The following is a 10214-nucleotide window of genomic DNA, read 5'->3' as shown; positions in this document are numbered from 1 at the left end:
CTCCTTTCTTTTAACTCCCGGGTTTGTGAAACTACATCTCCCAGGTTGCTGTGCGGGGCAGCCTTCTTTCCCACAGTCCTTTGCAAGTGAGACATGTTGACCATTCCACTACTGCCTTGAACCTCCGACTAGCTCTTGTATTCTCCTGATGGAGGCTGGAGCTCCTTCCGCTGCCTCCTGTCCCTCTCTGTGGCTTGGAGGTCCAGCTGAGGGTTCCTTCTATTTGCTGCTGCCTCTCGACATCCCTGCTGGTGGGTCACTGGTGCTGACCCCAGGTAAGGTTGTGCAATGTGTGGAAAGAGGGTCATAGACCAGGGCTTACTGTCACTTGCAGAATTTATCCCGCCAACTGTTCCCCATTTCTGATGTAAAGCTTAAAGTGTGAATTTAAAGTCTGTTATCATTTGTTACTTTATGGTGGGTAATGGGAAGCATGCACTCCTAAGTATGTGTACAATCTTCTTGTTCTTGGGCTATATTCCCCTTGAGGGGGTTAGCACTGGCGTTTTCTTCGCCAAATAACTCCATGCTGGGCAATTGCAGGGGTAAGGTTGACAGCACGCATGTCTTCAGCAATGCGGTCCATCCACTGTTTCTTTGGTCTTCCACGTGGGCCTCCATGGTAAAAGTTTATGGCCATTTTTGCAACAGCAGTCTCCTCCAGTCGCATAATGTGCCTGCCTGTACTACGGGAGCCGTTCTTCCCTCATGAGCAAAATAATGAGAGAGCAAAATAATGACACTGTTCTGGGTAAGACTGAGAAAAATCCATGCTAGCCAGAGGCTGCCCCACACACCCCAAAGCTATCCCTTCTTCCCAGACATTTTGTTAGACCACATTTTCTTTCAAAGAATTCTTGCTTAGCAAGTCTTGCTGCCTATTACGAACACATGAGTCTGCACGAGGTGAAAAGCTGTGTCTTACCCGCAGGGAGAGGATTATGCTGTATTTTAAAGCCGGCTGTGATGTATAAAATGCATATTGATGTATTCTGACCCAGCCTAAGGAGCTGAGGAACTGAAAAATCTCTTGCCAATATATGTCTGGATGTGGCACGCAAGGCTAATAGGAATTCTCAACACACAGTTTTATTTTGCTCTTGCAGGGAAATGGTCAAGTCAGGTGTCAAGGAGGTTTCAGGGTTAAACGTAGCAGGTGGAAAGGCAGCAAGCAAGAGGGAATCTTTGTGTAAATGTATATACAATAGATAGTTTGTCCAAAGCAGGGGTCTGCAACCTGTGGCTCTCCAGATGTTCATGGACTACAAATCCCATCAGCCCCTGCCAGCATGGCCAAACCCATGAACATCTGGAGAGCCGCAGGTTGCAGACCCCTGGTCCAAAGGATGCAGCTGTTATGGTCAACCAACAGCTGTGGAGGCAACACATAAGATCCCATTTTTCTTCTTTAACGCTTGGAAAGGCTCACCCCCCCACTTGGAGCTACCTGATTTCCTTCCCTATCTCGGGATCCTCCTCGATCCCACCCTCATCTCCTACACCATTCCCAAGTGGCCGATCTAACTGCCACTCTCAACTGCCACTCCCAACTGCTGCTCTCTCAGGTTAATGGTAGATTTCTCTTTTTGAACCCGCTGTCAGTCAGGGTTCCCCGACCTGTATAAATCCCTGGCAGTTACACACAGGCATTTAATAATATGGAGGCCAAACCTCTCTTCTATTTGCAGAAAATGGAACAAATCCTGCCTGGATTCTGTCCCTCCCAGCAGAGGGTAAGAACAAAACACAAAGTCCACAGGACGAAAGCACGGGACATCATAGGCCATCCTTGAATGTTTCCAAATGGGATGGAAATAAGGGGATCCAGCGACAAGACCCTGCAGAAGACCGACGGGCTCAACATAAACCAAAATTCAAAGGTCCTACAGGGTCCCTGTGTGGCAAGTCTAAATCTTACAGATGTTCCGATTGTGGGAAAAGTTACCGCAGGAGCACAGATCTTCTAAGACACCAGAGAACCCATACTGGAGAAAGGCCTTACCTGTGCCTGGACTGTGGGAAGAGCTTCAGCCGAAGTTCGATCCTCCTTGAGCACCAGAGAATCCACACAGGTGAAAAGCCCTACAAATGCAGTCATTGCGGGCAAGGCTTCAGCCAGAGCTCCAACCGGAACCAGCATGAGAGGACTCACAGCAAGGAGAAAATGAGTAGCCCAGCATGCTGGGAAATAAACCAGCAAAGGACAGAGGACCAGAAGAGCCCATCTTCAAGCATGATGATAACTGTTGAGGGTTCGGGAACAGAGCTGGGATCCGAAGAAAGATCTCAGGTGTCTGGAGAAGACCTCTCTTGGAGCTCAAAGTTGTTGAAGTACCAGAGGCACCACGTGGTTGAGAAGCCTTACGGGTGCCCAGAGTGCGGGAAATGCTTTGCGCGGAGCACAGATTTCATCCGACATCATATCACTCACACGGGAGAGAAGCCGTACACCTGTGGAAACTGTGGCAAGAGTTTCACACGTAGCTCTGTCCTCATTGAGCACCAGCGCATCCACACGGGTGAAAGACCCTACAAGTGCCGGCTGTGTGGGAAGGGCTTCAGCCAAAACTCCAACCGGAACCAGCATGAGACAATCCACCAAACCAAGAAACCTCCCAAATACCCCCTAAAAAGCAGGGAAACAATAAAATGGGGGCTGGGGTTGACTAGGCCACGGAGAATCCACTCTACTGGTGGGAAAACCTGATCAGTCCGAAGGATATTCAAACTGAACTTGAATCTTGCAGTGTGGGGATTTTTTTTTGGCTTGGGGGAAGGGAAACTGCCATTATTTGAAAACAAACTATTCTTGCTACATAAACCCAGGCAAGATGCATATTTGGACCACGTTATTGTGGCCAAAGGAGAAGAATTATTCCTGTTACATTTTAACTGAACACAACCTGAGCACAACATTATTTTCTCTTTAATATGTCAGTCAACAGACTACTTTTATATACTGTTAAATAAATGCAGTTCTGTCGTACGCAAATATACTCAGAAGTGAATCCCAATAAATTGTGGCTATAGAACTGAGTCTGTTAGAAAGTGGATCCTCGGTTGGTTAGTTCTTAATGAGTAGATGTCAGCAGATTTTATTGTTGTTGTTTTGGTCTTTACTATCTAGTTGGCACCTGGACCCAGGCACAGTGAAATTTGATATTTTGCTCCATTCTCAACAATTTGATGGGAATATACTGCCTAACTGATTTTTGTGCAGTCTGCTACAGAGGATGTGCACGATGATACAATCACAATACATTAAATGATTATCCACTTTGTGTTCCATTTCCTGGTTTTGGGGGGTTAAGAAGCATACACATTTTTGCACCTTTAGCAGAGATGGGAGTCTCACATTGTGCAACTTCCTTGCTGCTCCCAACCCCCTTACTATAACCTTTTTTTGCAACGAATTTGCCATGGGGAAGCCATGCACTTTTGTCTTCTAGTGTTTTGTAACTTCATGAGTATTTTATGATCCTGGAAATAACGCACCCTTGGAGTAATTCCCCTGTCCCATATCTGGACCCTGGAATCTAATCCCCCTTTAAGGTAGCCCTGCCTAAGTTTGGGGTTGGACCCTTGCAAACAGCAAAATCACACCTGTAAAAGCTTTAGATTTTATTTCAGTATAAAATAAAAAGTTCAGGTACACGCAGTATTCAAGTAAGTTGGTGCAGTAAAGATAACCAAATCTAACTCCTAATAATCACGTAACATGGAGATAAACATAAGTCACAGGAGGTTCCATGACATCAGTGGGTGTGCCTGCACACAGATTGAGCAAAAACTGTCTTCTTGGTTCACTTTGGGTGTCGTCTAGAAAAGGGCTCCCCCACCTTTGCCATTTGGTCCAAGATATTAACTTGCAGGTCAGATATTTTTGTTGTGCAAAAGGATCTCACCGGCTTTGAAGCGGATTGAGGCTCTGCTCACATTCAACAAGGTGTTTACTCAAGCTTTATGATCTGACCAAATGCTCCAGTGTAACCTTTGTCTAGACCTGGGGTAGGGAACCTGCGGCTCTCCAGATGTTCAGGAACTACAATTCCCATCAGCCCCTGCCAGCATGGCCAATTGGCCATGCTTGGGGGGGGTGGGGGGGGGGGGGGGTGGGGGGGGGGGGGGGTGGGGGGGGGGGGGGGTGGGGGGGGGGGGGGGTGGGGGGGGGGGGGGGTGGGGGGGGGGGGGGGTGGGGGGGGGGGGGGGTGGGGGGGGGGGGGGGTGGGGGGGGGGGGGGGTGGGGGGGGGGGGGGGTGGGGGGGGGGGGGGGTGGGGGGGGGGGGGGGTGGGGGGGGGGGGGGGTGGGGGGGGGGGGGGGTGGGGGGGGGGGGGGGTGGGGGGGGGGGGGGGTGGGGGGGGGGGGGGGTGGGGGGGGGGGGGGGTGGGGGGGGGGGGGGGTGGGGGGGGGGGGGGGTGGGGGGGGGGGGGGGTGGGGGGGGGGGGGGGTGGGGGGGGGGGGGGGTGGGGGGGGGGGGGGGTGGGGGGGGGGGGGGGTGGGGGGGGGGGGGGGTGGGGGGGGGGGGGGGTGGGGGGGGGGGGGGGTGGGGGGGGGGGGGGGTGGGGGGGGGGGGGGGTGGGGGGGGGGGGGGGTGGGGGGGGGGGGGGGTGGGGGGGGGGGGGGGTGGGGGGGGGGGGGGGTGGGGGGGGGGGGGGGTGGGGGGGGGGGGGGGTGGGGGGGGGGGGGGGTGGGGGGGGGGGGGGGTGGGGGGGGGGGGGGGTGGGGGGGGGGGGGGGTGGGGGGGGGGGGGGGTGGGGGGGGGGGGGGGTGGGGGGGGGGGGGGGTGGGGGGGGGGGGGGGTGGGGGGGGGGGGGGGTGGGGGGGGGGGGGGGTGGGGGGGGGGGGGGGTGGGGGGGGGGGGGGGTGGGGGGGGGGGGGGGTGGGGGGGGGGGGGGGTGGGGGGGGGGGGGGGTGGGGGGGGGGGGGGGTGGGGGGGGGGGGGGGTGGGGGGGGGGGGGGGTGGGGGGGGGGGGGGGTGGGGGGGGGGGGGGGTGGGGGGGGGGGGGGGTGGGGGGGGGGGGGGGTGGGGGGGGGGGGGGGTGGGGGGGGGGGGGGGTGGGGGGGGGGGGGGGTGGGGGGGGGGGGGGGTGGGGGGGGGGGGGGGTGGGGGGGGGGGGGGGTGGGGGGGGGGGGGGGTGGGGGGGGGGGGGGGTGGGGGGGGGGGGGGGTGGGGGGGGGGGGGGGTGGGGGGGGGGGGGGGTGGGGGGGGGGGGGGGTGGGGGGGGGGGGGGGTGGGGGGGGGGGGGGGTGGGGGGGGGGGGGGGTGGGGGGGGGGGGGGGTGGGGGGGGGGGGGGGTGGGGGGGGGGGGGGGTGGGGGGGGGGGGGGGTGGGGGGGGGGGGGGGTGGGGGGGGGGGGGGGTGGGGGGGGGGGGGGGTGGGGGGGGGGGGGGGTGGGGGGGGGGGGGGGTGGGGGGGGGGGGGGGTGGGGGGGGGGGGGGGTGGGGGGGGGGGGGGGTGGGGGGGGGGGGGGGTGGGGGGGGGGGGGGGTGGGGGGGGGGGGGGGTGGGGGGGGGGGGGGGTGGGGGGGGGGGGGGGTGGGGGGGGGGGGGGGTGGGGGGGGGGGGGGGTGGGGGGGGGGGGGGGTGGGGGGGGGGGGGGGTGGGGGGGGGGGGGGGTGGGGGGGGGGGGGGGTGGGGGGGGGGGGGGGTGGGGGGGGGGGGGGGTGGGGGGGGGGGGGGGTGGGGGGGGGGGGGGGTGGGGGGGGGGGGGGGTGGGGGGGGGGGGGGGTGGGGGGGGGGGGGGGTGGGGGGGGGGGGGGGTGGGGGGGGGGGGGGGTGGGGGGGGGGGGGGGTGGGGGGGGGGGGGGGTGGGGGGGGGGGGGGGTGGGGGGGGGGGGGGGTGGGGGGGGGGGGGGGTGGGGGGGGGGGGGGGTGGGGGGGGGGGGGGGTGGGGGGGGGGGGGGGTGGGGGGGGGGGGGGGTGGGGGGGGGGGGGGGTGGGGGGGGGGGGGGGTGGGGGGGGGGGGGGGTGGGGGGGGGGGGGGGTGGGGGGGGGGGGGGGTGGGGGGGGGGGGGGGTGGGGGGGGGGGGGGGTGGGGGGGGGGGGGGGTGGGGGGGGGGGGGGGTGGGGGGGGGGGGGGGTGGGGGGGGGGGGGGGTGGGGGGGGGGGGGGGTGGGGGGGGGGGGGGGTGGGGGGGGGGGGGGGTGGGGGGGGGGGGGGGTGGGGGGGGGGGGGGGTGGGGGGGGGGGGGGGTGGGGGGGGGGGGGGGTGGGGGGGGGGGGGGGTGGGGGGGGGGGGGGGTGGGGGGGGGGGGGGGTGGGGGGGGGGGGGGGTGGGGGGGGGGGGGGGTGGGGGGGGGGGGGGGTGGGGGGGGGGGGGGGTGGGGGGGGGGGGGGGTGGGGGGGGGGGGGGGTGGGGGGGGGGGGGGGTGGGGGGGGGGGGGGGTGGGGGGGGGGGGGGGTGGGGGGGGGGGGGGGTGGGGGGGGGGGGGGGTGGGGGGGGGGGGGGGTGGGGGGGGGGGGGGGTGGGGGGGGGGGGGGGTGGGGGGGGGGGGGGGTGGGGGGGGGGGGGGGTGGGGGGGGGGGGGGGTGGGGGGGGGGGGGGGTGGGGGGGGGGGGGGGTGGGGGGGGGGGGGGGTGGGGGGGGGGGGGGGTGGGGGGGGGGGGGGGTGGGGGGGGGGGGGGGTGGGGGGGGGGGGGGGTGGGGGGGGGGGGGGGTGGGGGGGGGGGGGGGTGGGGGGGGGGGGGGGTGGGGGGGGGGGGGGGTGGGGGGGGGGGGGGGTGGGGGGGGGGGGGGGTGGGGGGGGGGGGGGGTGGGGGGGGGGGGGGGTGGGGGGGGGGGGGGGTGGGGGGGGGGGGGGGTGGGGGGGGGGGGGGGTGGGGGGGGGGGGGGGTGGGGGGGGGGGGGGGTGGGGGGGGGGGGGGGTGGGGGGGGGGGGGGGTGGGGGGGGGGGGGGGTGGGGGGGGGGGGGGGTGGGGGGGGGGGGGGGTGGGGGGGGGGGGGGGTGGGGGGGGGGGGGGGTGGGGGGGGGGGGGGGTGGGGGGGGGGGGGGGTGGGGGGGGGGGGGGGTGGGGGGGGGGGGGGGTGGGGGGGGGGGGGGGTGGGGGGGGGGGGGGGTGGGGGGGGGGGGGGGTGGGGGGGGGGGGGGGTGGGGGGGGGGGGGGGTGGGGGGGGGGGGGGGTGGGGGGGGGGGGGGGTGGGGGGGGGGGGGGGTGGGGGGGGGGGGGGGTGGGGGGGGGGGGGGGTGGGGGGGGGGGGGGGTGGGGGGGGGGGGGGGTGGGGGGGGGGGGGGGTGGGGGGGGGGGGGGGTGGGGGGGGGGGGGGGTGGGGGGGGGGGGGGGTGGGGGGGGGGGGGGGTGGGGGGGGGGGGGGGTGGGGGGGGGGGGGGGTGGGGGGGGGGGGGGGTGGGGGGGGGGGGGGGTGGGGGGGGGGGGGGGTGGGGGGGGGGGGGGGTGGGGGGGGGGGGGGGTGGGGGGGGGGGGGGGTGGGGGGGGGGGGGGGTGGGGGGGGGGGGGGGTGGGGGGGGGGGGGGGTGGGGGGGGGGGGGGGTGGGGGGGGGGGGGGGTGGGGGGGGGGGGGGGTGGGGGGGGGGGGGGGTGGGGGGGGGGGGGGGTGGGGGGGGGGGGGGGTGGGGGGGGGGGGGGGTGGGGGGGGGGGGGGGTGGGGGGGGGGGGGGGTGGGGGGGGGGGGGGGTGGGGGGGGGGGGGGGTGGGGGGGGGGGGGGGTGGGGGGGGGGGGGGGTGGGGGGGGGGGGGGGTGGGGGGGGGGGGGGGTGGGGGGGGGGGGGGGTGGGGGGGGGGGGGGGTGGGGGGGGGGGGGGGTGGGGGGGGGGGGGGGTGGGGGGGGGGGGGGGTGGGGGGGGGGGGGGGTGGGGGGGGGGGGGGGTGGGGGGGGGGGGGGGTGGGGGGGGGGGGGGGTGGGGGGGGGGGGGGGTGGGGGGGGGGGGGGGTGGGGGGGGGGGGGGGTGGGGGGGGGGGGGGGTGGGGGGGGGGGGGGGTGGGGGGGGGGGGGGGTGGGGGGGGGGGGGGGTGGGGGGGGGGGGGGGTGGGGGGGGGGGGGGGTGGGGGGGGGGGGGGGTGGGGGGGGGGGGGGGTGGGGGGGGGGGGGGGTGGGGGGGGGGGGGGGTGGGGGGGGGGGGGGGTGGGGGGGGGGGGGGGTGGGGGGGGGGGGGGGTGGGGGGGGGGGGGGGTGGGGGGGGGGGGGGGTGGGGGGGGGGGGGGGTGGGGGGGGGGGGGGGTGGGGGGGGGGGGGGGTGGGGGGGGGGGGGGGTGGGGGGGGGGGGGGGTGGGGGGGGGGGGGGGTGGGGGGGGGGGGGGGTGGGGGGGGGGGGGGGTGGGGGGGGGGGGGGGTGGGGGGGGGGGGGGGTGGGGGGGGGGGGGGGTGGGGGGGGGGGGGGGTGGGGGGGGGGGGGGGTGGGGGGGGGGGGGGGTGGGGGGGGGGGGGGGTGGGGGGGGGGGGGGGTGGGGGGGGGGGGGGGTGGGGGGGGGGGGGGGTGGGGGGGGGGGGGGGTGGGGGGGGGGGGGGGTGGGGGGGGGGGGGGGTGGGGGGGGGGGGGGGTGGGGGGGGGGGGGGGTGGGGGGGGGGGGGGGTGGGGGGGGGGGGGGGTGGGGGGGGGGGGGGGTGGGGGGGGGGGGGGGTGGGGGGGGGGGGGGGTGGGGGGGGGGGGGGGTGGGGGGGGGGGGGGGTGGGGGGGGGGGGGGGTGGGGGGGGGGGGGGGTGGGGGGGGGGGGGGGTGGGGGGGGGGGGGGGTGGGGGGGGGGGGGGGTGGGGGGGGGGGGGGGTGGGGGGGGGGGGGGGTGGGGGGGGGGGGGGGTGGGGGGGGGGGGGGGTGGGGGGGGGGGGGGGTGGGGGGGGGGGGGGGTGGGGGGGGGGGGGGGTGGGGGGGGGGGGGGGTGGGGGGGGGGGGGGGTGGGGGGGGGGGGGGGTGGGGGGGGGGGGGGGTGGGGGGGGGGGGGGGTGGGGGGGGGGGGGGGTGGGGGGGGGGGGGGGTGGGGGGGGGGGGGGGTGGGGGGGGGGGGGGGTGGGGGGGGGGGGGGGTGGGGGGGGGGGGGGGTGGGGGGGGGGGGGGGTGGGGGGGGGGGGGGGTGGGGGGGGGGGGGGGTGGGGGGGGGGGGGGGTGGGGGGGGGGGGGGGTGGGGGGGGGGGGGGGTGGGGGGGGGGGGGGGTGGGGGGGGGGGGGGGTGGGGGGGGGGGGGGGTGGGGGGGGGGGGGGGTGGGGGGGGGGGGGGGTGGGGGGGGGGGGGGGTGGGGGGGGGGGGGGGTGGGGGGGGGGGGGGGTGGGGGGGGGGGGGGGTGGGGGGGGGGGGGGGTGGGGGGGGGGGGGGGTGGGGGGGGGGGGGGGTGGGGGGGGGGGGGGGTGGGGGGGGGGGGGGGTGGGGGGGGGGGGGGGTGGGGGGGGGGGGGGGTGGGGGGGGGGGGGGGTGGGGGGGGGGGGGGGTGGGGGGGGGGGGGGGTGGGGGGGGGGGGGGGTGGGGGGGGGGGGGGGTGGGGGGGGGGGGGGGTGGGGGGGGGGGGGGGTGGGGGGGGGGGGGGGTGGGGGGGGGGGGGGGTGGGGGGGGGGGGGGGTGGGGGGGGGGGGGGGTGGGGGGGGGGGGGGGTGGGGGGGGGGGGGGGTGGGGGGGGGGGGGGGTGGGGGGGGGGGGGGGTGGGGGGGGGGGGGGGTGGGGGGGGGGGGGGGTGGGGGGGGGGGGGGGTGGGGGGGGGGGGGGGTGGGGGGGGGGGGGGGTGGGGGGGGGGGGGGGTGGGGGGGGGGGGGGGTGGGGGGGGGGGGGGGTGGGGGGGGGGGGGGGTGGGGGGGGGGGGGGGTGGGGGGGGGGGGGGGTGGGGGGGGGGGGGGGTGGGGGGGGGGGGGGGTGGGGGGGGGGGGGGGTGGGGGGGGGGGGGGGTGGGGGGGGGGGGGGGTGGGGGGGGGGGGGGGTGGGGGGGGGGGGGGGTGGGGGGGGGGGGGGGTGGGGGGGGGGGGGGGTGGGGGGGGGGGGGGGTGGGGGGGGGGGGGGGTGGGGGGGGGGGGGGGTGGGGGGGGGGGGGGGTGGGGGGGGGGGGGGGTGGGGGGGGGGGGGGGTGGGGGGGGGGGGGGGTGGGGGGGGGGGGGGGTGGGGGGGGGGGGGGGTGGGGGGGGGGGGGGGTGGGGGGGGGGGGGGGTGGGGGGGGGGGGGGGTGGGGGGGGGGGGGGGTGGGGGGGGGGGGGGGTGGGGGGGGGGGGGGGTGGGGGGGGGGGGGGGTGGGGGGGGGGGGGGGTGGGGGGGGGGGGGGGTGGGGGGGGGGGGGGGTGGGG

General features: G+C 74.8%; 1 protein-coding gene across 1 annotated transcript; it reads left to right on the top strand.

The window, feature by feature from the left end:
- Positions 1 to 81: 81 nt before the first annotated feature.
- LOC125444799 (zinc finger protein 135-like) lies at positions 82 to 3281 on the top strand. The gene is made up of 2 exons (XM_048517490.1): positions 82 to 275; positions 1689 to 3281. Exons 1-2 carry the CDS (start codon positions 149 to 151, stop codon positions 2705 to 2707), a joined length of 1146 nt encoding a protein of 381 aa, XP_048373447.1. The 5' UTR covers positions 82 to 148; the 3' UTR covers positions 2708 to 3281.
- Positions 3282 to 10214: the final 6933 nt, after the last annotated feature.

Source organism: Sphaerodactylus townsendi, linkage group LG15, assembly GCF_021028975.2.
Source record: "Sphaerodactylus townsendi isolate TG3544 linkage group LG15, MPM_Stown_v2.3, whole genome shotgun sequence".
Lineage (NCBI taxonomy): Eukaryota > Metazoa > Chordata > Lepidosauria > Squamata > Sphaerodactylidae > Sphaerodactylus > Sphaerodactylus townsendi.
This window is presented reverse-complemented; position numbering and strand designations above follow the sequence as displayed.

Bases quoted from the DNA above. Each gene is read 5' to 3' on its own strand.
- LOC125444799 (XM_048517490.1), top strand. From the start codon at position 149: ATGGAGGCTGGAGCTCCTTCCGCTGCCTCCTGTCCCTCTCTGTGGCTT. The intron at 276-1,688 runs GTAAGGTTGTGC...TTCTATTTGCAG, and splicing joins GTCACTGGTGCTGACCCCAG to AAAATGGAACAAATCCTGCC.